The sequence below is a fragment of the Meriones unguiculatus genome, chromosome 20 (genome assembly GCF_030254825.1).
Source record: "Meriones unguiculatus strain TT.TT164.6M chromosome 20, Bangor_MerUng_6.1, whole genome shotgun sequence".
NCBI lineage: Eukaryota > Metazoa > Chordata > Mammalia > Rodentia > Muridae > Meriones > Meriones unguiculatus.
In genome coordinates, this window is record NC_083367.1 from 14,090,740 (window position 1) to 14,114,654 (window position 23,915).

General features: G+C 41.7%; 1 protein-coding gene across 1 annotated transcript in view; it reads right to left on the reverse strand.

Moving 5' to 3' along the window:
• Cfap206 (cilia and flagella associated protein 206) overlaps window positions 1-23,915 on the reverse strand; it is a 38,786-nt gene that overhangs the window by 7,732 nt on the left and 7,139 nt on the right. Inside the window, exons 6-11 of the mRNA XM_021642690.2 lie at window positions 22,976-23,134; window positions 21,410-21,618; window positions 20,926-21,045; window positions 18,798-18,996; window positions 16,507-16,647; window positions 12,191-12,384 (exon numbers count right to left, since the gene is read on the reverse strand). Coding sequence (XP_021498365.1) covers window positions 12,191-12,384; window positions 16,507-16,647; window positions 18,798-18,996; window positions 20,926-21,045; window positions 21,410-21,618; window positions 22,976-23,134 — 1,022 coding nt within the window. The remainder of the gene's footprint in view (window positions 1-12,190; window positions 12,385-16,506; window positions 16,648-18,797; window positions 18,997-20,925; window positions 21,046-21,409; window positions 21,619-22,975; window positions 23,135-23,915) is intronic.

Genomic DNA, 23,915 nt, shown 5'->3' on the forward strand with positions numbered 1-23,915 from the left:
TGTTGACTGATGTGGGTGGTACCACCCCTGGGCAGATGGTCCTAAGCTGTAGAAGGAAGCAAGCTAAGCAAGCCATGGGTAACAAGTCAATAGGCAGCACCCCCACACACACACACACGGGCTCTGCTCCTGCTCCTGCCTCCCAAACAAGGTTTTGGTCAGTGTTTTATCACAGCAATAGAACACAAGCTAAAACAGTGTCTGTTGCAGTAAACATTAAATTGGCGTTGGACTATAGAATGCTTATTATTACTTGCCCTAAGATTATTACGGCAGTATTATCTAACCTGCTATCACAAGTAATAAGACACAGAAACCTGTTAGATTTTATAATTGCCTTGTTTACCTTGGGCAATATAAGTGTATTTCACTTACAGTATCTCAATAACCTCACCATACATCTCCCAGCCCCCATACAATGCCATCCACCTTAATCCTCTTTGTCTGGTATACCTTCCATCCATAATACCATGGCACTTGCTTGTATTTTTCATCTGGGCCTTTCCATACCATTATTGGAGTCCTTCCTCCTAACCCACATGGTTCCTTCTCCACACTAACCCATCCTGGCCTCCTCCTCATTCCTCCCTTTCCATCCGTTTCCTGTGATCCTCCTAAACCTTCTCCAAGCCAGGAACCTTACCCATACCTACCCATTCTGCCCTGGCCAGGTATAGGCCATTTAATCAACCAGTGAGGTAGGTTTACACCACAAAGTTAGATGTACCCAGATCTTGAGGGCCAGTAACACCCATCAGACCAACCTCCAACAAATGTCCAAGCCTGAATCCTAATTTGAGTCCAAGGAACACCACAGGTGACTGAGGGTGACTGGGCAGAGCTATGTTTCTGCCCATCCTGCCTCCTTCCCTCTGTACAGTCCTGGAGGCTCATGATGGGGCCCATCACAAAACATTGCTAATGAATTTCTACCATCTGTCGCATGCTTTGTGCAAAATTCGAAGCAGAGCTTGCATGTTACCTCGGGTCCTTTCATTTCTGTTTCTATGGCCAGACTTGGTATTCAATCAGTTCTCTAGACTCATCTATACCCCATTCGTGGGCCACATGAAACAGGACACAACTTTTCTTGAGGTGAGTATCATTATAAAGGGGCTGATAGCCCAGATGTTTAAGCCATTCTCTTGCCTCTGAGAGAGCATCCCCCAAAACACCACGATGAACCCTTTATCCACAGCAGCACACTCTGGACCATGGTGGCATAGAGGCATTGCTTCCACGCTGTCTCTAACCTGGAGTCCTAAATATTCTCCGTGCTTCTCTGGCCTCTTCTATACTGCTAACAGCTTAGCTCGGCCAGCTTCTGCCCTCTGTGATGTTCTGACAAAGGGCCAGGCTTCCATACCTTCTAAGGTCATAATAAATTAAACTCTTTATGTCCTCACCTATAAGTAGTTAAACAAGAACAGCTGTTTTGTATCTCTGTCTTCAAACTCTACACTAGACAGAAGCATTTCTGATCCATGGGTCTCTAGGGATACCTAGATGGAAAAACAGCCATATGAGGGCTGTGTGGGACAGGCATGTGTTGCCAACCCAAAGTAAGAGACAGACCTGCACTGCCAAATATAGTTAGGGAAGTATTTCAGATTCATCCTGGGCCAGTAAGATGATGTCTGGCCCAGGATACTATAATTCTTCTCCTTCTTTTTCTTTTAGTACATAAGCAAACATTAGAAATATAATTTAGCTTCACTATAAATTAAGAGTAAAAGCTTTGGCCTAAAGTAAAACTTACAAAGACATTTTCTTCAGCTGGATATGGTGTTGCATGCATTTAATCCCGGGATTCAGTAAGCAAAGACAGGTGGAACTCTGTGAATTTAAGGCCATTCTGGTCTACATAATGAGACCATGTCAAGAGAGAGAGAGAGAGAGAGGCTTTCTTATTTGTTTATATGTTTGTTTGTGACAAGGTCTTGCTGTGAAGAACAGGCTGTCCTCACAGAGGTCTCCCGGCCTCGGGCTCCCAAGTGCTAGGATTAGAGGTGTGTGCCACTGTTCATGGCAAAGAAGACTTTTTCACCAAAAAGACGCATTCACTATGCCATTTGCCAAGCTTTAAGTCTAAAGGAAACACATGACCTTTTAATCTGAAATGCTGCTAAAGCTTTTGTATATGTTAAAGGGGAATATAAACTTTCTTTTTTACTAGGTGCACCCAGATGCCACGTAATCGTGCCACGTGTGTCTAGGTAATGTTTTTATGCATTGTGTCTAAAAAGATATGTAACTGTGCTCACTTCGGTTCTTTATTCATTCGTTTTTTTATTATGTGCTAAAATTATTTTTATTTCTTGGCATGCCCTGTTATAACACATATTGGGATTTATAAGCATATTTTGGTGCTATATTAAACATCCTGATATGCATGCTGCCTTATAAACTGAGACATGTTCCCCAGAGGTTACACACTTGCACACTAGTCTCTGAGTGGTGGTGCTGTTTGGGGACCCTCTAGAGGTGCAGCCTTGCTGGAAGAAGCGTATCAGCAGAGGCAGCGTTGGGCGTCTATGGTCCCATCATGGCCAGCTCGTGTTCTCTGCTTCCTGTGTGCCAACAACATGCCCGTTGGCCAGATTCCTCTACTGCGCGCTCCATGCCTCTCCTGAGTGTAGCCCCCGGAAGTGGAAGCCAAATTAGCTCCTTTAGAAGTAGCATTTGGTTGTGTGGTGTTTTGTTTTTGTTTTTGTTTTTTTTATCACCACAACAGCAAAGTGACTTCTACATGTGGGGACACTGCACACCAATAAACATATTAAAGGTGTGTCTTTGGGTCTGTTTCCTTCATAAAACCTTAAATTACAATTTGCTTATGTAAATAGCGTTCATTGGAGAAAAGTTTTCATTAAGCTATAAGATATGAATGTCATATACATTTTTGATAGTTTGATAAGGATTTCCTTCCAAAATAGGTTCCAAAATAGCATTTAAATTTTACTTCATTTGTGTAATAGTCATGGGTAACATAAAAATCATTTCTTTCATTTCCAGAAATATTTTCTTATTTTCTGTGTGCATATATGGCACAAGTGCAACAGTGCCTATGGAGGCCGGAAGACAGCATCCGGGCCCCTGGAGCTGTTGTTGCAGGCAGTTGTAAGCCACCGTGAAGGTGCTAGGACTCCAGCCAGGGCCCTCTAACAGAGCAGCCTGTCTCTTAACTGCTGGGCTCTCTCTCTCTGGCCACATTAACGTGTTTTTGTTATGACTTCTTACTCAAAACCCTACCTACTTAAACCTGGTTTTCATGTTTAAAAGATCCAAATGCTTTCACAGTCTTTGTAAAAATATTTCTCGTTACTCAGTCTAACTGTATAAAAGAAATCTAGTTTCTAAACTGAAAAAAGTTTATCTTAAATCTTTCATAAGAAACATCATTTGGAGGGTACCTATACTTTAAATTCAAATGCTTATATCCAAGAGGAATCAACTTTTTCCCGTTAAAAAGAACGATATGTTAACTGGGCCCAGCCGGTTAGGTTGCACAGTTTCTATTGATGTTATAAACGTTAAGATACAACAAAGTAGACAGCGTGAAAGGCCCAATGGTCTGCTCAGATGCTCAACACACACATTAGCACTTACTTCACTTATGCTTGCTGAAATGCTCAAAGATTTTGGTTAATTCTTTTTATGCAAATTCTACAAAAACATCAATTTCTAATGATAATATCCATAATGTTTTGCACTTTACATGCTGATGTCTCTTCATTAAATGGGTATTTAAAGGATTCTATAGTACAATCAGCCAGAATTTTAAAAATCATATATTTGTATAAATTCTATACATATACATGTATAGAATTTTTTCTATAAAGTGGCTTTATAGTTCCCTTTCTCAATTAAATCCAGCATAATCACAAAATACTAAAACAGGTCATCTTAGCATCTAAGATAAGAGGTAAGATAACTTTGACAGTTTTTCCTAAGAATTGAAAAAAGATAACAAGACTGAGCTGGCAAAGAATAACAATTAAAATTAAAAGACAAGATTTGCTTAAATACTGCAAAAATATTTAAAAAAACAAATAAACAAAATCACTCATGAAAGTACAAGTAACTTTAAATACCGGTGTAAATATACAGTCAACATTGCTCTTTTTTAATGTATAAATATCAATTATTTAGAATGTTGGTTTTCTTCATCAGTTACCTTTATTGCAGTAGGCCAGGCAGTATTATTATTTTAATGTTAGGCACATTATTCCTAATATTTTGTCGAATATAGATTGGGTAATGAACAAACTGGAATCATAATGACAAGTAGATGTTAATGATCTGATCCAGTAGATTTTTTTCCCTTAATGGCTTCACCAGTCCTCTCCTCAAGACCACATTTCTACCTGCTATTGAGCTTCTCCACCAGATCCTAGGGCTGAGTTTCTGGGGACGCGGGGCACTGATGTGCAGTGAGCAATAGCGCCCCCACACCCCCTCACAATAATGATGGTTGGCAGCAGGAAGAGCTGGTGGAAAGAGTCTGGAGAGAAGCTGCACCTTCCACTGAACCTTCTGCCAAGGCTGCTTAACTGACATGCCTGAATGATGGTGAAGAGTCTGGGATGTTACAAGTCTGGAAAAATGGAGATGTCTCTGCTACAGGCCTCAGAACTGTCTGCTGATGCTCAGCCTTTCGGGTTGCAGACAGCTGGGTATCTGTGCATCCCAAAGGCTTCACCTAACTAATGCTCACAAAGATGTTAGCGACAAACAGGGGAGGGCAATAAATGGGTATCAAGAGAGCTAAAGATGGCCCACGATAATTTGGGTCTGGGCTTGACTTTCTTTGTCCGCTACTATAAAACCTTCAGAAACCGCTTCCCTGCAGAATTTGTGATAACGTGAATCTGTGTGCCTGGGCTATGGACATTCACACAAACTAACTCACCCTTTGAGATGAGGCTTACCATTTTGCATCAGCACACATTCCTTCCCAGGCCTCTACTTCGGGTGTGATGTGGCTAGCAGGTTTAAGTTCCTGAAGCCTCAGTGTCTTGATAGTGACAGACAGTAACCTGCTCTCCCCTGTGTTGATTCTGTGAAGGTGCTTTTTTACAGCAACAGAAACAAAACTAAGAGCAGGAGGGTACTTTCTGCAGACGACAGGAGCCATGCTTTCCATAACCAATACTTTGTACTTATAGAAATCCCTAGCTATAAAATAATGTCCCCATTTTGACTTGTATGCAGTATTAAATAAGGGCATCTTTCATGAACACTTTCTTCTGTTCTGTATTCTCTGCCACCCCTGATGTGAAACTGGAATGCTTGTAGAAAATCTCCTATAGAATACTTTCCGACATATGTGAAACTGATTTAGTTTGTTTTGTGCACAATGTAATGTTTTTCTAGTGGCGTCCAATTTTCCTACAAGTTTTTTTGTTCTCAGTAGGTGCTAGCCTCAGCCTAACTATCTACGATGTTTACATCACTGCCAAAATTTTACATCTAGTTAAAACCATTTTGGGGAATGTATTTTTTATTGATGTTACTGAAACCAATTTCTATTTCATACACAACATTTACAACAGCAATCAGATTTCCCCCAAGAACTGAATCCTTTCTTTAAAATGGTTGCAGTCACTCATTTTGTGCATAGCTACTTTAAAATTCTTTCTCCCTGGATTTATTTATAGCCCTCTAATTGATTCCTTTCATGATCATGACGGTCCCCACCTATCAGCATTCTCTGAGAACTAATGCAGTAATTTATTTTGTGAAAAGCATAACTATTAGAGAAAGTAACTACTGCTTTTTGAAGCTATAATTGCCCACAGCCAAGTTCAAATTTAATAACAAAGTTTGTAAGGTTTCTAAATATGAAGTCAATACATAAAATTAAACTCATCTCCATATGTAAAAAAAAATCAAAATTTAATTCTAAAATATCCACAGTATCTAAAAATAACAACCAAATAATAAAGTCCTTGCAAATAAAGTTAACAAAATATTTACAAGTCATTTCTAGGAAAAGTTATAAAACTATATTAAAATTTGAAACAGAGAATTAAGATCATAAAATTATTATTTTATTTACGCACATAAGGCAATTTCAACCAGAATTCATTTAAGGTTCTTAACACAATTTGATAATATGCATTTTAATTTTATATGAGATTAAAGAACCAAGTAGAGAGATTTTTTTTTGAGAAAAAAAAGTGACAGAATATATTCCAATTTATCAAGTCAAAATGAAGTTATCACTAAGTTATCAGTATAGAAACTGTTTTAAAATTAAGAAGCTCTGGAAGATCTGGATTATTTAAACTGGGTTCCAAAGTGTCAAGCACTGAGGAGGAAATGGAAAAAAGAGATCAGCATGCAAAGGCATTTGTGCTGGCTGCTCACAGGCACGATTTGTGTTGTGCTGGATTTCCTAAGTAAAAAACAGATCACAAAATACTGTGCAAGTGAGGTTTTGAGGCCTGAGAAATAGCCCATAGAAGACATAAATGGAAAATTGGTACAAGGAGAAAATGATTACATTTGTTACAAGAATGGAAGAAACCACACTGTGCTGAAGACTATTTGAGGGGCTAGAAAGATGGCTCAGTGGTTAAGAGCACTGTTTGCTCCTCCCAGAGGTCCTGAGTTCAATTCCCAGCAACCACATGTTGGCTCACAACCATCTTTACTGGGATCTGATGCCCTCTTCTGGCATGCAGGGGTACATGGAAAGAGAGCACTCATACTTAAAATAAATGAATAAAAGAACTTAAAAAATAAGTATGTAAATAACAAACGAACAAATAAAGACTATTTGCCCAGCCCAGGGATCTTCAGCAGCCTATTGTGACTGAAGGTTGGTGATGGAGGCAGGTAAGCAAGGTATCTGGGCCAAACAATGCAAGCTGGCCTTTCCAACACCACTGAGTGTGGAGAGATGCTCCATGGCCCCAACTCAACATCAGTACCCAGGATGTGAAGGCTGGGTGCCTCAGAGAAAGTGACTGAAGTATAGAGGCTAGATGGGGACATTTGCTCCTCTGAGGCCAGTGTACCCAACATTGCTCTTTTGGCAAATCAGACTGATAGAAGTGACGGGATCCTTTTGTGCTATATTGGACCATGCCACTGTTTTTGTTGTTATTGTTGTTACTGTTGGCATTCCTCTTTTAACCACTCAAGATCAAACAGGACTTGTTTAAAATGGACAGTAATGGGTCTCCAGAGGTCCTGTTCACTATCTCTAAGAGATTCCCTCATACAGTGCTAATCTTTGAGTGTCGTGAAGGCGGAAACGCAAGTGGAAGAAGAGTAAAAGCAGCAGTCAGGCTGCAGAGTGGCACAAAGGTGTGGTCACAAAGCTGCCTCCTGACCCTATTTAGGCCCCAAGTCACCGCAAGGAACGCACATCTAGTATCGTGAGCCAGAGCAAAAGCCTGTGGCTGGAAAGAAGCAACTGCTACTGTTTTGTTCAACTGATACGATGCGCCTGTCAAACTACCTTCTATACATTAGTGCCTATCTCCACAGGCTACTTAAACTTTCAGCCTCAGTCATGGAGGCCCCCCGCAAGTGCACAGTGGTCAGAGACTCATAACTGATCAGATCCCTGAGAACAAGCGATTGTGGTTGTGGCAGAGGAGACCAATATTCAGACACAGATGGAAGAAGATGCAGCTGCACATCCCTAACAAGGCTCAGGGAACATTGAAGAGGAGGCGTGTCAGAAAGAATAGAAGAGTGAGAGGAAGAGTGGAGTATTCTGCAGCTATTTCCCAGAAGAAAACTCCGTAAGACTCAGGAAGCTCATTAAATTACTGCTTCAGTATCCCACCAAAGGTGCTAAGAGCAGTTACTGACAGGGACGAGAGTATCCATTGGAACTCGGAGATGCTGCTTTTATGAGCTGTCACCCATGGTGGGGTGGGCTTTTCAGTGACCCAGCTGCCTTTGAGTTAACCCATCCTGTGGTAAGTGACCCTCATCAGTGCACCTGCGGGAAATCCCAATAGGCTCATTGGTTCACCAAGCTAATTTAAGTAGAATCAGTTCTATTTGACTGTTACTGATACTCTAGCTGAAGTGAAGACATTTTTTGCCCACATCTTCCAAGAAAAAGTTGCATGAAAGCTGAGCATACACAGATTTTTTTGCTTTATCGTTATTTTCTGAGCAATATAAGAAAGCACAATTTACATATAAGTTGCATTGTAATGGGTACTTTAAATAATCTAGGGAATACATATGTATATATGTATATGAGAGAGAGGATGTTTATATTAAGAAGGTATCCAAGGTACTTCAGAGTTCACAGATTTTGCTATTCAAAAAGGTATTGGAACTAACCCCCATAGATAAAAAGAGATAACTATACCACAAAGCTGGTGCAATTACAGTAATTCAGTGTCCACACAGAGAAAGAAAAACAGATCAGTGGGCCATACACTTGAAGTCTTAGCTAGAGCATTAACACAACTGAAGTAAATCAAGGGGAACTACAAATTGGAAAGCAAGAGACCAAAGTATCTTTATTTGCAGATGATATGATAATATACATAAGTGGAGTTGATAAACACTTTCAGCAGAGTAGTTGGATATAAAATTAGCTTACAAAAATCAGTAGCCCTCCTATATACAAATGGCAAACACACTGAGAAAGAAATTGGGGAAATAACAGTTTTCACAATGGCCTCAAATACCAAAATACCTTAGGATAACTCTATCCAAGCAAGTGGAAAACTAAGATATTGAAGAAAGAAATTAAAGAAGATAGCAGAAGGTGGAAAGATTGCCCATGTGCATGAATCAATAGGATTAGTAGAGTTTTTTTAAAAAAGCCATTCTACTAAAAGCAGTCTACAAATTCAACATAAACTCCATCAATATTCCAACACAGATCTTGACAATTTTCAACTTCAGGGTAGGTAAAATAATCCTGAATAAAAATACTATGGGAGGTATCACTATCCCCAATTTCAAGTTGTTCTACAGAGATATTATGGCAATAAAAACTGCATGGTATTGGCACAAAAACAGACATGTTGATCAATGGGATCAAACTAAAGAGCCAGACACCTGATTTTTTATAAAGAATTCAGAAACACTCACTGAAGAAAAAAAGGAAGCATCTTCAACAAAGGGTGCTGATCTAACTGGATGGCTGAGTACAGAAGATGCATAGATCCCTCCCACCCTTCACAAACCATTTCTAAATGATCAAAGACCTCAACATAAAACCAGACACACTAAACCTGAGAGAAGAAAAAGTGGGGAAGAGCCTTAAACTCACTGGCAACTTCCTGAGCAGAACACCAACAGCATAGGCACTAAAATCAACAATTAATAAATGGGACCCCCTGAAACTGAAAAGTTTCTGTAAAGCAAAGAACACCATCATTTGGACAAAGCAGCCATTTGCAGAATAGGGAAAGATTTTTATGAACTATACATCCAATACAGGGATGTATAAAGAAACCAAAAATGTATAAAGAACTCAAAAAAATTAGATAATAATAAAACAAATAATCCAATTAAAACAGGGAATTCTCAAAAGAGCAAACACTTAAATGTTGAATGCCCTTGGCCATCAGGGAAATGCAAATCAAAACTACTCTTAGATCTCATCTTACACTTTTTCAGAATGGCTAACATCAAAACCACAAGTGGCAGCTCATGCTGGCAAATATGTGGAGCAAGGGAAACATTCATCCGTTGATGGGAGTGCAGACTTGTGCAGCCACTATGGAAATCAGTGAGATGGTTTCCTCAGGAAGGGGGGAACAGATCTACCTCAGATCCAGCTCTACCACTCTCTGGTGGCACAAGGCTTGTGGAAGTAACCCACGAATACCTGACTTGGGCACATACACAAAGGACACTTCATCCTGCCACAGAGATGCTTGTTCACCCATGTTCACCACTGCTCTGTTGATAGGAGCCAGAAATAGATGTTCCCCCATCAGATAAAGAAAATGCAATGGAATATATACAATAGAATTTATACAATGGAATATTACTCAGCCATTAAAACATGACATCATAAAATTTGCAGGTAAATAGATGGAACTAGAAAAAAAACAAAAAACAAAACAAAACATTATCCAGAGTGAGGTATCCCATACCCAGAAAGACATATTTGGAATGCATTTGCTTATAAGTAAATAGTAATTTTTAAGTTAATGATAACCAAGCTCTAATCTATAGAGTCATTGAGTTCACAGATGGACCACGGGGATACAGATAGAGCTCTTTAGGAAAGGGAAACAGGATAGATAGTTTTTGGTGGATGGGGAGCTGGAACAAGAGTATCACATGGGAATGGAGACAGGCGAGAAGGATGAGTGATGGAATATGGGGAGAGACAGCTAAAATTAAGGGCCTTTTGAGGACATCATGTGTAAAAGCTTCCTAAAATATGCATATATGAAGATGATCTAAGTGGAATTGCCCACTCCATGAGATGGAACTCATACTCAAGACTGCTTGGGTACCCACGAACCAGAATCTAGATAGTGCAGGAAACTAGAGTAAAGGCAACTACTACTGTTCTAACTTTTAAAAAGTAGCAATAAAATGACTCTTACAGCATTTTTGCTATACTCATAGATCAGTGCCTTGCTCAGCTTCATTCTGCAGCAGATGGGAACAAATACAGAGACCCACAACAGACATTATGCAGACATATTGGAACACTCAGCCCATATGTCTCCACCAAATTACCCTCAACCCCAGGTTCATGGAACCCTACAGAGCAGAGGCAGAAAGAGTTAAGAGCTCTCTAAGTCAACAGTATCAACATTCATATGAGGCCATAGAGACTGGGAGAGCATACATAGAGCCTGCATGCGTCTGCACCAGGTCCCAGCATTTGTATTATGGCTTCCGGTTTAGTGTTGTTTTTTTTATGGGATTCCTGAGTGTTCAAATGAGTGGGTTTCTGATTCTTGTGCCTTCTCTTTGTCTCTTTTCCTTCTGTTTGTCTTGTCCAACTCTGATGTGTTACTTTTTGTTTAATCTTATTATATTTGATTTTATTATTATCCCAGGCCCTGGTTTTTCCTTTTAAGCTCAAATAAATAGCCCTACGTTTCCATTTTGACTTTTCTTTCCTTTTAAAAATGTGTACACTTACTTACTGTATGTGTGCACATGTGTGAATTCCATGGTTCACCCAAGGAGATCTGAGAACGACATACAGGAGTCAGTTCTCTCTCTCTCGGTCTCTCTAGCTGTCTCTCTAGGTCTGAGAGATTAAACTCAGGCCCTCCGGCTTGGTAGCAGGCACCTTTATGTGGTGAGCCATCTCACTAGCCAAAAGAATTTTGTTTGGTTTTGCCTGATGTAGGCATGTCATGTATACTTGGTGCCTGCAGAAGCCAGAGAGGGTGCTACATTTCCTGGAGCTTGGGTTCTAGGTGGCTGTGAGCTGTCACATGGGTGCTGAGAACCAGATCCCAGCCCTCTAAAGGAGCAGCCAGTGTACTCAACCATCTTCTCAGTCCCTTGCATCCATGTTTAATTCAGACAGTACAGTACATATACATGTGTGTGTCTGCTTTTTGCTTGTTTGTTGAAGGTGGTACCAAACTGCATAGCTTGATTAACCTGGAACTCAGATGTAGATCAAGTGGCTTCAAACTCACAGAGACTCTCCTGCCTCTGCCACCTGAGTGCCAAGATTACAGGCCTGTGCCACCGTGGTCAGCTCTAATTATTATGTCAATGAGACCAGAAGCCCCAACCAGTGGACTTTGATTTCCTGGGCTCCCTGGAATGTCTGATAACACTTCCTTCCTGCCTTCTAATTCTTACTTGGTAGAGAAGATGAATCTTGTTCTTGCACCCTTAAAAGGTATCAAGTGGGTGAAAGTGAGAAGACCTGGCTTCAAATCCCCAGGACCTACATGAAAGTGTGGCCATACATGCCATAACCCCAGCATTTGTTGGGGGACAGAGACCGGTGGGTGCCCAGAGCTTAGCGGCCAGTAAACCTCACTGAAACAAGGACCTTTTGGCTCAAAGAGCCAGTGTCTCAAAAGTAAGGTCAAAAGTGGGAGCGGAAGACCTTCCACACATGTGCATCCCACACACCCTCAGAGATCAAGCAAAGAGATGCCAGCCTTCACTGTCAGAAAGAATACACAGTGAACAATATTGAGACACTGCCTTAATCAAGCCAGGGATTACAAAGCCAGGTAGTCGCAAGGGTTTACCACGCTACCTGAGAATATGGGATGACAGTTTCAAACTGTTGATGAAGTTCTAGCAGCTGAATTAACTCTGCATTCTTTTTAGCTTTTTCTTTAATCAGATTGATATAACGTTCAGGATTTTCTGCGAATGAATATGCAGCATCCCTGCTATTGAAAGTGTAGTATTTTTCTTTATATTTCAAAATTCCAATTGTTGGATTTCCTGTGAAAATTAAGAACAATAATTTAATTAGGCATGAACCACACAATTTTGTTTTTGTGATAAGCCATAGGACCAATGTTGCTATGGGTTTTTTTTTTCTGTGTTTTTTTTTGTTTGTTTATTTGTTGGGTTTTTTGTTTGTTTATGTTTTTTTTTTTTTTTTGGTGGTGGTGGTGTTGACAATGCAACCCAGAGCTTTCACATGCTAACCAGGAACTATATGACAGAGCTGTCTGTCTATCCCACACATCCCATTTTAACATATCAGTTCTATTTTTGTTTTGCTAAAATGTTTTTAAATGATAAATACATGAAATTCATATTGAGTCACATATTTTAAGTTTAAGATATCTTTTATGGAGCTGACAAGATGGCTTAGCAGTAAAAGTTAAATAAGGCTCTCGCATAGGACCCAAATTCAGGGCCTGACACCTCTGTCTAGTGGCTCCTAACTGTCAGTAACTGTTCCCAGGGACTCACTGTCTCCTTCTGGCCTCCATAGGCACCTGCGCTCACATGTACATATTCCCCAACACACACACACACACACACACACACACACACAACTTTAAAATAAACCAGGGACTGGAGAGATGCGTAGCAGTTTAAAGCAAGTCTTGCTTTTTCAGAGGACCAGAGTTTGGTTCCCAGCATCTTCCATGTCAGACAACTCACAACCACCTGTGATTCCAGATCCTCTGTGGCCTTCCAGGGCACTGGCACACATGTGGCAAATACGTGCACGTAAGTCACACAATACAAACAAGTCTTTTAAAACAGCATTTTATGTAAAAATATTTTCTACTATCCAGATGAAATATGTGTAAATTTTTTTATGAAAACCATTTAGTGTATTTGACAAATTTTGCAAACCTACTTAAATTAATCTAATTACTAAAGTGTGGTGGCATGTAGTCCTTGTGCCCACAGACAAGTACTGCGGTGATCAGGAATGTTAGACATGAAGGGTTGTCTCTTCGGCAGGACAGATGTATCCGTGTTTCTACCCAGAAAGCTGGGAATGGAGGTAGGTGACAGCTTGGTGCCCTGTGCTGTTTGAGCCCTCCAGACTATTATGTTTATCCCAAACTCTTCCTCTCCAGACCTTTATCCTGAGTATTGTTTCTTAGTCAACATTAGTATGGACTAAGTCACATGTACTTTGTAAAAATAAGTTTTGGTGTAGTCATACCTTAAGCTTTATTGTGATAATTTTCACCAGGAAACTTTTTTCCAAAGTTACATTGTATTTAAATAAGCTGCCTGTCGTCAGACTGTAGAAGTTTGAACTAACAAAGAAGTTTGGATTTCCTTTCTTCACTCTCTGCTGGCCCTGATGTTTGCAGAGATCCCCAGAGGAAAAGAGTGGTATAAGTATATACAAGAGCTAGTGTGTGTGTGTGTGTGTGTGTGTGTGTGTGTGTGTGTGGTGCATGTGGAGGTGTGTACAAGGGCCAGTGGAGACAAGAATAAGACTTCTGGCCGAGCATGGAGGTGCACATCTTTAATCGGAAAACTCAGAAGGCAGAGGCAGGAGGGTTTCTATGGGTTGGAGGCCAGCCTGGTCTACACAGCAAGTTCCAGGACAGCCAGGACTAAGAGGAGGAGGAGGTGAACATCTGGTGCCCTTCTCTATTATTCTCTGCTTTACTCTCTTGAGACAACTTCTCTCACTAAATCTGGAGTTAGGCTGGCAGCTTATAAGCCCTTGCCGCCTTGCCGTTTTCCTATTTCTGTGCCCCAGCCCCACACAAAGGTTATAGGACTGTGCACAGCCAAACCTGGAGTTTTCATGTGGGTTCTAGGTGTTTGGCTTGTCCTTCACATTTGCTCAGCTTACTCACCTAACCAGGTCCACAGCCCCACTGCTTCTGACCCACTGAGCTGTGTCCACAGCCCCCAGGGGACTGTTTCCAAAGTAACTCTGTAAGAGCCACAGAAATATGACATCTTTTCCTCAGCTGATTTGCATATTTTCAACTATAAACATATTTTACATAGACTGTGGATTATTAAAAATCTATATGTCTTCTGGAAATTATATAGGAAATGGTAATGCTGTCTTATTTTTCTGACAAATAGTTGTCAACCCTATTCATGTATAGAGAGGATGGGAAGAGAGCAAGCACCTAGTCTCAACAAACCACAAACAGGTTAAAGGTCAAAGAATGACCAGTGTCATGAGAATAACCAACTAACTAGCTAGCTAGAAAATAGGGCAAGCAAGCAAGTTAAATATAAAATAAAATAAGGGAGTCTAAGACTGGCATTTTAATAAAAATTGGTGATTAGGGAAGGTGTAGTAAAATGGAAGGACGGAACATGAGCTGGGGTAGAGTGACTCCAGAAAAGACTTCTGGCAGACATGAAGTCATATGACATTATGGCAAGCCAGTTTCACATACGTCAGGTAGTCTGCACCCCCAAACAGAAGAGGACACTCTACACAGTCCCTCTGAACAGATGGCTGCTGGTGCCTAGGCAATTGTGCGGTGAGTAGAGATGATCCAGTCAAGAGGCAAAAGGACTGTCCTGACCTATCCAGGGAGGACTGTGAGACACATCGCCCAGCCACCCTTCTGCGGTCCCATTTCTCTTTCCTGCCAGCACAGCTGGTAGAAGCTAGGCTAGGTCACCGCCTCACTGCCATGTTTCTAGGGTTTGTTCCTCACGACAACATAAAGAGTAAGTCACTCTGCCCTCCCTACCATGCAGCATAGCATTCCAGCAATTCAGTGACAAAAATAAAATAAAATAAAAAGCAACTGTAAAACAGAAAAATGACGAAGAGGTCAAGAAAGAAGATGAAGGATGAGGTTAATGGTACAAAGTAAATATCGAGCAGTTTTCTAAATTTGTGTTTATTGTAGTCTGCCCTAGTTTGCTTTATGTTGCTATGATAAAACACAGACTAGAACCAACTTGGGGAAGAAAAGGTTTTATGTCAGCTGAGGCCCGTCCGTCGCTGAAGGAAGCCAGGAAAGGAACTCGAGGCAGGAACTGACGTAGAGAACCAGAGCAGACAGCGCTTCCTGGTGTGCTTTCCATGGCTGCCCCTGCTACCTTCCTCACACAGCCCAAGCCTCGAGGCGGCACTGTCCACCTCGGTGGCCTTCCTACACTAGTTAGCACTTAAGGAAAGGCCTCCCAGACGTGTGCAGAGGCCAGCCTGATGGGGCAACTCTTTCACTGGGTTTCCTCCTCCCACATAGGTTGCATTGGCAGCTAGACCTAACTGTGACATAGCGCTCAGAGGCTTCTTGTCACTCCCACTTCACACGGCACTTTTTAAATTATAATGTACAGCCTCTCAATATCTATTTTATTCTTTATTTTGTAAACATCACAATTTTATGTAGTATGTAATATGTAGATCACAGAGAAATGTTAACTAATAAAATATTTCCTTAGAAGAAGTTAACAGTGAAACCCTGACCTGTTTTAATGGGATGTAGCTGCACAGTGACCAAGAATATTTTTAAGTAAACACATCGCTTAAATAAATATGTCTTTTTTCCAGTAACTGTTTTAAAGACTATTATTATTATTGTTGTTGTTGTTTTTAGCACTGCCTAACCGTGTTTCTGGACTCCTTCAGACAGCCGAGCCAGCCCTGTTTCAAGGCACTACAGACTCCATGTTGTGTAATGATGTCCTGGCATCCATAGTATGAAATGTGGAATGCTCCAAAACGAGAAACAACCTGAGCGCCTTCCTGGCACCACAGGGAGAAATTTCATGTGCTAAGCCACAGTAGAAATGTGGGGCACTAAAAGCAGTGGACTCTTCTAGCACTCTTTGCACAAAATGTCTATGAAACATGAGCAGATTTGTTTAAACGTGGGTCCCATCCCCTAAAGCCTCTCATCCTCCCACATGCACAGTGAGAAACGTTAGATAAGGGACAGTCGACTGACACCTCTCACACTTCCTTACAGCCTCGGAGTTGAATCTGTCAGATGACACCGGAAGCGCCATCCAGGTGAGGCCTTCCCGGCTCTCTCTGCGTCTCCTCGCTAGATCACCGTCTGAATCCAGCAAGTTTTGAAGGACAAAGGAGTACAATAAGCACGCCGTAGGGAGCAGACACGCGAGGAAAGACTGTTCTCTCTAACGCACTACCTGGGAGGAGAAGACCATCTGTTGCAGCGAACGTGTAGCCACAAAATCCGCGGTACTGAATTAGCAGTTTTTCAAAATTTGCTGTTGTTTCTGGGAAAAGCCACTCCAGTTTTCTAAAATCTGACGCTCGCACTTTTTCGTCTAAAATGAGAGGGAACAGAAGGCGGTTTTCATCCCTTGAGAAGATGAACTTTCCTAAATCAATCAGCGGTAGGTCCTTCTAAACGGTAACCATTTTTTTATCATCTGTACCCTTTGGGATTGACAAAATTTTCCTGACACACACAAAATCATCAGACTTATTGGGGTGATATTCCTGTAAACAAGGGTGACTGCCTCAGTGACTGTTCATGGCAGTAACTTGTCAGAGCAAAAGCGGAAGTAGAACTTTGCTTCTGCGTTCGTTCTGTGGGACCCTTCAGAGTAAGGTCTTAGTTTCACAGCCAAGGGACAGGTGGCCCAGGGCGCTCTGTCAGGTTCTGTAACGTTCCTGCTGTTACACAGTCAGTTACCCAAAGACAGGAACAGAAAGAACTGCTACATGATCAAGAGGCTCTCCTTCATTTAAGACGGCATAGGTCTTGGGACAACACTAGCTGGAAAACACCTTCAATACGGCGCTTGTACAATAGACTGCGCCGCAGACCTGTGGAGACTGTTCCAAACAGGAAGGAGATGTCTTTTACTAGCTTGATTTTGATGAAAAGGTATACAATTTTATTTCTTTCCGCTCTTCTTCTTAAGTGGTTGTTCTTATGTTGCGTGTATGTGTGCGTGCGTGCATGCCTGGTGCTCCAGACCGGAAGCTGATGCTGGGTTCCCCTGTTGCTGCAGGCGCAGGCTGTTCCTAGGCTCCTCCACAAGAGCAGGAAATGCTCTTAAGCATGGAGCATCTCTCCAGCCTGCTCTTTTGACTTCAGAGGTAGTTCCTCATAATTGCTTTACTTACATTGAATTTACTAAATTGAATCAATCAGATACAAATGATATATTCATGAAAAATGTTTTCTAAGATTCATAATTTTTATAACCACACATGTATTTCAAATATGTCTGATTCTGGGCAGGAACAGCCAACAGTCTCTTTCTCTTGAATTATTTGTATCTACAACTAAAAGCAAAGCCTGACATGGAGAAAATAAATGCCTTATCCTGACTATGCCCAAGATCTCCAGGGATAATAAGCAGTGTAAATTACATTCTTTCAGGAGAATATGGCTCTCACAATTCACAAGAGAATAGCTTCATAAATATTCTAATGAAGAAAAAAATCTAACCCTGCTAGGAAGGACATCTCTAACCCTAAGAAGCTGCAGCTCACTGAACACTCACAGTTGAACTCTTCAGCTCCATTTCTTATCTGCTTAGACACGCTGTTTTAACGAAGCAAAATGAGGAGTAAAAACATGCACTGAGGGGATTTGGAGTATCTTATTTAGCTTTCAGTTTTCATATAGTCTAATCCTTTAAGAAATGGACTCACTGCTATATTTTTACTTTCTACTTTTACCAAAATAGAATTTTGTAACAAAAATTAGTAAATTATCTAACTTCATTTTTCTGGAAGACATTTGAGTATTAGGTTCTATATTCTGCTTTCATATTTCCTGTGAATTTTAGATTAGCTTTAATTAAGATAAAAGGGGTAAAAAAGTTGATAAAATAAATAAGACTTGACTGATAATGTCGACCTTTTTTTATGAACCAATACATCATTTAAAGGGCTTAAAATCAGCTCAATTAATTGTATAAGGATAAAATGATTTGTTTCACAAATTTCAACTTGACTCTAGAAGAGATGTAGCAAATATTCATTAAAATGCAGCTTTATCTGCAACAAATATCACAAGGATTTTCTCAGTATACCAAGTACAAACCCAGCACTCCTGCAATATAAATTATAAACACACAAAACCAGAACATGGAGAGCCACAATGAGAATTAATTTCTGGACAGGAAGATGTTCACCTTCTGATTCTGTATTTTTCACACATACAGCCTTTTTTGAGAGAGGGTCTACTGCATCCCAAGCTGGCCTTGAGCTTACTGTGTAGCCCAAACTGGCCTTCGCCTCCTGAGCGTCCTTCCCCTACCACCTGCATGCTGAAAAATAAAGGAGTGTGCCACAACGTCTGTGGTGTGGTTTTCACATTTTCTGTAATGAACATCAGTGCTTCATAATTAAGATGTTCAGCTTTTTATCTGAAAGCTTTAGCATGAAAACAAGAAGAGTCATTTCACACTAAAGGTGGCTGTAAGGGGAGAAGAAAATGATGGCTGCTGTGCATTACCCATGTGCTCCTTTATCCTGGCCATATCAGTCTTCACAGTGATGTCATCCAGAAGACTCTGGATCGCTTTCTCGGGATAGAGAAGCTCGTGAGTGCCCAGGAACAGCTCCAGGTTGGTGGTCAAGTTAGTGAGGACGCTAATCAAAACGGTCTCATCCTGAAAGCTCATCCACAGGTTTGCCAGAGCAATGAAGATAGGCTAAAGGGAGAAAAACACCAAAAGTGTGGGTGTGTGATGGGGCTGACCCTGCACGCTTAAAAACAAATGTCATGAGGACACTCCTGAAGTCAAAGCCTCACGCAACTTCAACAGGCTCCCGAGTTAGGAGAAGAAAAACTTGTGCTTTCTTTCAAAGTATTCTTTTTGGCATAGCTGTTATTAAGTCAGTTTACTCCAAAAGTATACACATGAATCTAATCTTCTAATAAATAGTAATATTTTACCTTAAAAGTCCTAGGAGGAAAATATACTTTTAATTTTTTATTTAAAAATGAAATAATTATAGTAGATTTATATGGCCCGATCGTGAACCACAAGCAGCTGGAAAGCTCACACGCACATCTTCGGGCTTGTCAAGGGAGCTGCAAGCCAAAGCTTCAGATCAGCGAAGTAAAATATTTTATTCACAATAAAAATTAATGACTTACAGAACAAACAAAGTCAATCAGGCCTCACATAGAAGCTTTTTTTTCCTAAAACCAACGTTGAGAATGACTGGAGGGGCTGGAAAGAAGGCTCAGCCATCAGAGGCTAGGCTCACAACCGAAAATATCGGAGAATGACTGCAGGAAGTCATCATGGTCTGTGTGCACGTAAAATGCGTGTACATTTTAGAACTACCTTCTTCAGAGCAGGGCTGCAGTGGCTTTTCTATAAAATGGTGGCGTTGATCACCACGTCAATGCACAGTAAACACGAGGTCATCTTCCTTTCAGAAAGAGACAGGAGTTTACCTCCTCTGTGCCAGACGCAATTTCTGATGATTACCGTGAACTCGTTCTCATCCTCCCTCCCTCTCTCCCTCCTCATCTCTCTCCCCACCTCCGTCTTCTCTCTGCCTTCTCCCCTCCCTCTTCTCCCATCTGTGTAGAGACCAGAGCCTGGGCTTGGTTATCTTCCTCGCTCACGGTCTACCCTATCAGGGCAGGAGCATCACTGAACTGGAGCGCACTGACTGGCTAATAACACAGCACCAGAAACCCCCTGCCTCTGTCTACACAGCACCATGGGTGGCGTTTTACACGGGTGCTGGGGATGTGAACTCAATGCTTGTGTGCTTGTGTGGCAAGCCCTCCACCAACTGAGCCATCTTCTCATCTCTGTAGACACACTTTCAACACTACCATGGACCTCTTGTGTTGCCGTACTAGAGCTCAGCACTTCATTAGCAATTCATTAGCGGCTGCCTTCGTCAAACAAAGAGCAGGTTCTTACTATGCATCTACTGATGCTGTATAGCATATAATGCCACATACTATCTAAGCATTCGAATGGGATTATAAGGAATTCTGAGCCCATTTAAAAGGCTCAAAAGGAGGCTCAATCTTAAGAAGTTACGCCTGCCATGGTGGCACTTGTGCCCGCATTCCAGCACCCAGGAGGTGGGCACAGGAGGACCGACATTCTAAGACAGATTGAAATGTTGAGATACATAGTTAGGAACTGCCCAGAAAAACTAACAAAACCAACCAAACAAACAAAAAACAAAATGTAGGCGAGGAAATTAGCTCAGCAGTAGAGCTAATTTGTACACAGCTGGGTTTGATCACAAGGGAAGAAAGGTTTGGACTAGCAACATGGCTCAGCGCGTAAAAGCACTTAAAAGCCCAAGAGCTCAGGTTTGGTTCCAGGGTCCCACTAAGAAAGGAGCAGTTCCTGAACGCACCTCTCTGGCCTCCGCATGCGCAGTGTGGCGTGGGCCTTCGCCATGATCAACAAAGTGAAGTGTGTCTTAAAAAGTCAAGCTCACCGAGCGTGATTGTGTGTGCCTCTGTACCAGCAGAGCGGGGAAGGCCCTTGTGACGCCGAGGACCTGCTGGTCTCCAGAGCACGTTCCAGGCCAGTTAAGGCTGCGTACCGAGAGCCTGTCTCAAAAGAACAAGGTCGAAGGGGATGGCAAATACTTACGAAGACTTGTGAGGTTGGGATAGCTGTCTTTGACTTTACTGTCATTTTCAATTGTTCCAGTTGAGCTGCTAATTGTTTTATCATCAGTTCCACTTCTTGAGCACAAGTAATTATATCTGACTGTGAAGACAGTGTAATCGTATGAATATTTTATCATTTTACTGGCGATATCATGTGTTAAGTTCTACCAGCCCCCACCTTCCAAGCGACGCCGACGTCCTCCCTGCCAAACAATGTGGACAGCACGTGCTCTGAGTTGCAAGTGTTACACACACAGCGCCGCTCAGTTACGGCATGGTACTAGAGAGATTCAACAACTATAAATTAGCTTCCACCAATACAGTTCCACTAACATCCAACTTAACTTTGCTGTTTCTGTGGTAAGCCCTGGTCGCGCCAAGGCCACGCACACTTCCTTAGGCGGCCTCCTTCGTGCACCACCTGGTTTCCACAGAAAACACCAGATTTCGTGACATTGGCTCACCAAAATAGTCTGAAGGAAGATCTCATACTGTCGAATATTATACAGCGCTTCCTTTAACATATACGGCTCAAGTTCCTTGGTCATGAGCGGGTTCTTTGTTACTTTCTCAATGATGGCTGTGTAGCGAAATGCCAGGTCTTGGGCAGTCTGGAGCTGAGAGTCGATGCGCTGAGTGGTGGCTGGGATGGCTTCGTGGAGGATGGCTGGTACTGTGTTGTCAGGGCGTGAGAGCACAGGCGTGAGAGAGGGGAAAGCAGGGGAAAAGAGCCCAGAAAATAGCTGTATTTTAAACATTAAATTGAGTCACATTTTTCCTATTAATAATAATCCAGCATGTGTTTCACAGTCCCGCCCTATTCAGAAGAGAACCTGCCCAAACAAACAAACAAACAAACAAACAAACAAGCAAACAGTGTCATAATAATAAAAAAAGCATAATCAGATCCATTTTCTCACTAAAAAATAGAAAACTTAGGTAGAAGCCCTCCTTCTGAAAAAGCAGATTTGAAACATATATGTAAACCTTATCTGGACTCTGAAAATAAACAGAACAGTCTAGCAAGGGAAGGCACTCTGACTGGTGGGGAATTCTCATAATTTTTGCATTTATTTAATGTGTATGAGCATTTTCTCTGCCGACATTACGTGTGTGCGCGCCGCGCGCGCGCATGTGTGTACAATGCCCACAGCGGCCAGAAGAGGGTGCTGGAGTTACATGCTCTAGTTCTCTGGGATGGTTTTAACTACCACATGGGTGCTACAAACGAATCCAGACACTCTAGAAGAGCAGCAAACCCTGAGCCAGCTGTACAACCTGGAATTTGAATTTTTATAACAATTAAAAAGAAAATAAAAGCAAACAAGAAAGACTCTTGTAGATCTGGAGGGGGCGGGAATGTAACTCTGTGGTTTCCCAGCCCCAAAACGTTAGGAAGGAAGGCGAGAAAGCAGGCTGGGTGGCCCGCTGGCGCAACCTGCCGTTAGTGCTGATCCAGTGATCAGTCGTTAGGTAAAGGACGGTAACAACTTATCAATGGGCCTGCAGAAGTGTAGGAGTCACACGAAATCACTTCTACCACTAGGTCCTTTCTTACAAGTTTTCTAAGTATTTTCAAGTTTACAAATAAAAAATTCACTATGGGGCTGGGTGTGGTGGTACAAGCCTTTCATCCCAGCACCCAGGATCTCGAGGCAGGTAGACAGAGCTCTGTGAATCAGAGGCAAGCCTGATCTACATGGCAAGTTCCAAGCTATTCAAGGTTACACAGTGTGATCCTGCCTAAAAACATTTTTTAAAGCATTATGTATATAAACACCAACACAGAAGTTGTTCCTGAATTTGCACACCTCCAATTATCTCCTCTTCGGCCTTTTCATCCCATTAATCACACCAGCACCAGTTTCCTTTCCAGGGTGATTTTTACTTTTAAGTCAGTTTTCCTCCCGTTGGCATGAAGTAAAAGCCACACTGCACTAAGGAGGGTGGATTCTGGGCTGGTCTGCTTGACAGTGAAGTTAAGCCTTGAACACACAGAACCTTCACAATCAGCCTGAACACACACTCACAGTCATCAATGCCTTCGCCTCCTTTCCCACAGTCTCTGTTAAATAACCGAATTCCAGTGACAATCATGGTGAGCTCTTTGAGCTGGCGTTCTTTGTCCTTCTTACTGAGAGTCAGAAATGTCCCAACCTCGGCCAGAGGGAAAACACTCTGCAGGGCAGCTGAAACAGATCACGGGAAGAACACGTGATGGAGAGAAACACAATGATGGGATAAACCCACCAGAACTTTGATTTAAAGTGTCTTTCTGAAGGGGGAGTTAGTATGATGTGGAAAGGATAGGAGCTCCACAAGGACCAAATATATCTGGGCACAGGGTCTTTTCTGAGACTGACACTCCACCAAGGACCATGTATGGATATAACCTAGAACCTTTGCTCAGATGAAGCCCGTGGTAGCTCAGTAACCAATTGATTTCCCATAGTAAGGGAAACAGGGACTATTTCTGATAGGAACTCAATGGCTGGCTCTTTGACCTCCCCACCCCCCCAAGGGAGGAGCAGTCCTGCTAGGCCACAGAGGCAGACTTTGCAGCCAGTCCTGAAGACACCTGATAAAACAAGGTCAGATGAAAGGGGAGGAAGTCCTCCCCAAGGAGTGGACTTGGAAAGGGGCAGGGAGGAGATGAAGGAGGGAGGGTGGGATTGGGAGGGAATGAGGGAGCAGGATATAGCTGGGATACAGAGTTAATAAAATGTAACTAATAATAAAAATAAAAAAAAAATAAAGTGTCTTTCTGTCCATAGAAAGTTAAGGGCTGGGCCTTTCTAGTGTTACATATATACATTTTAAAAATACATTCATGATACCTGCTACAGCATGCATAGCAAAAGTTACCAAATACCAGGGCTGGGCTACTGAAAATAATGTTATTGTCTCTGACTTTATTAACTAGTAAATTGGTAAAAAAATAAAATAAAATAAAAAATCTAATTAAGGCTC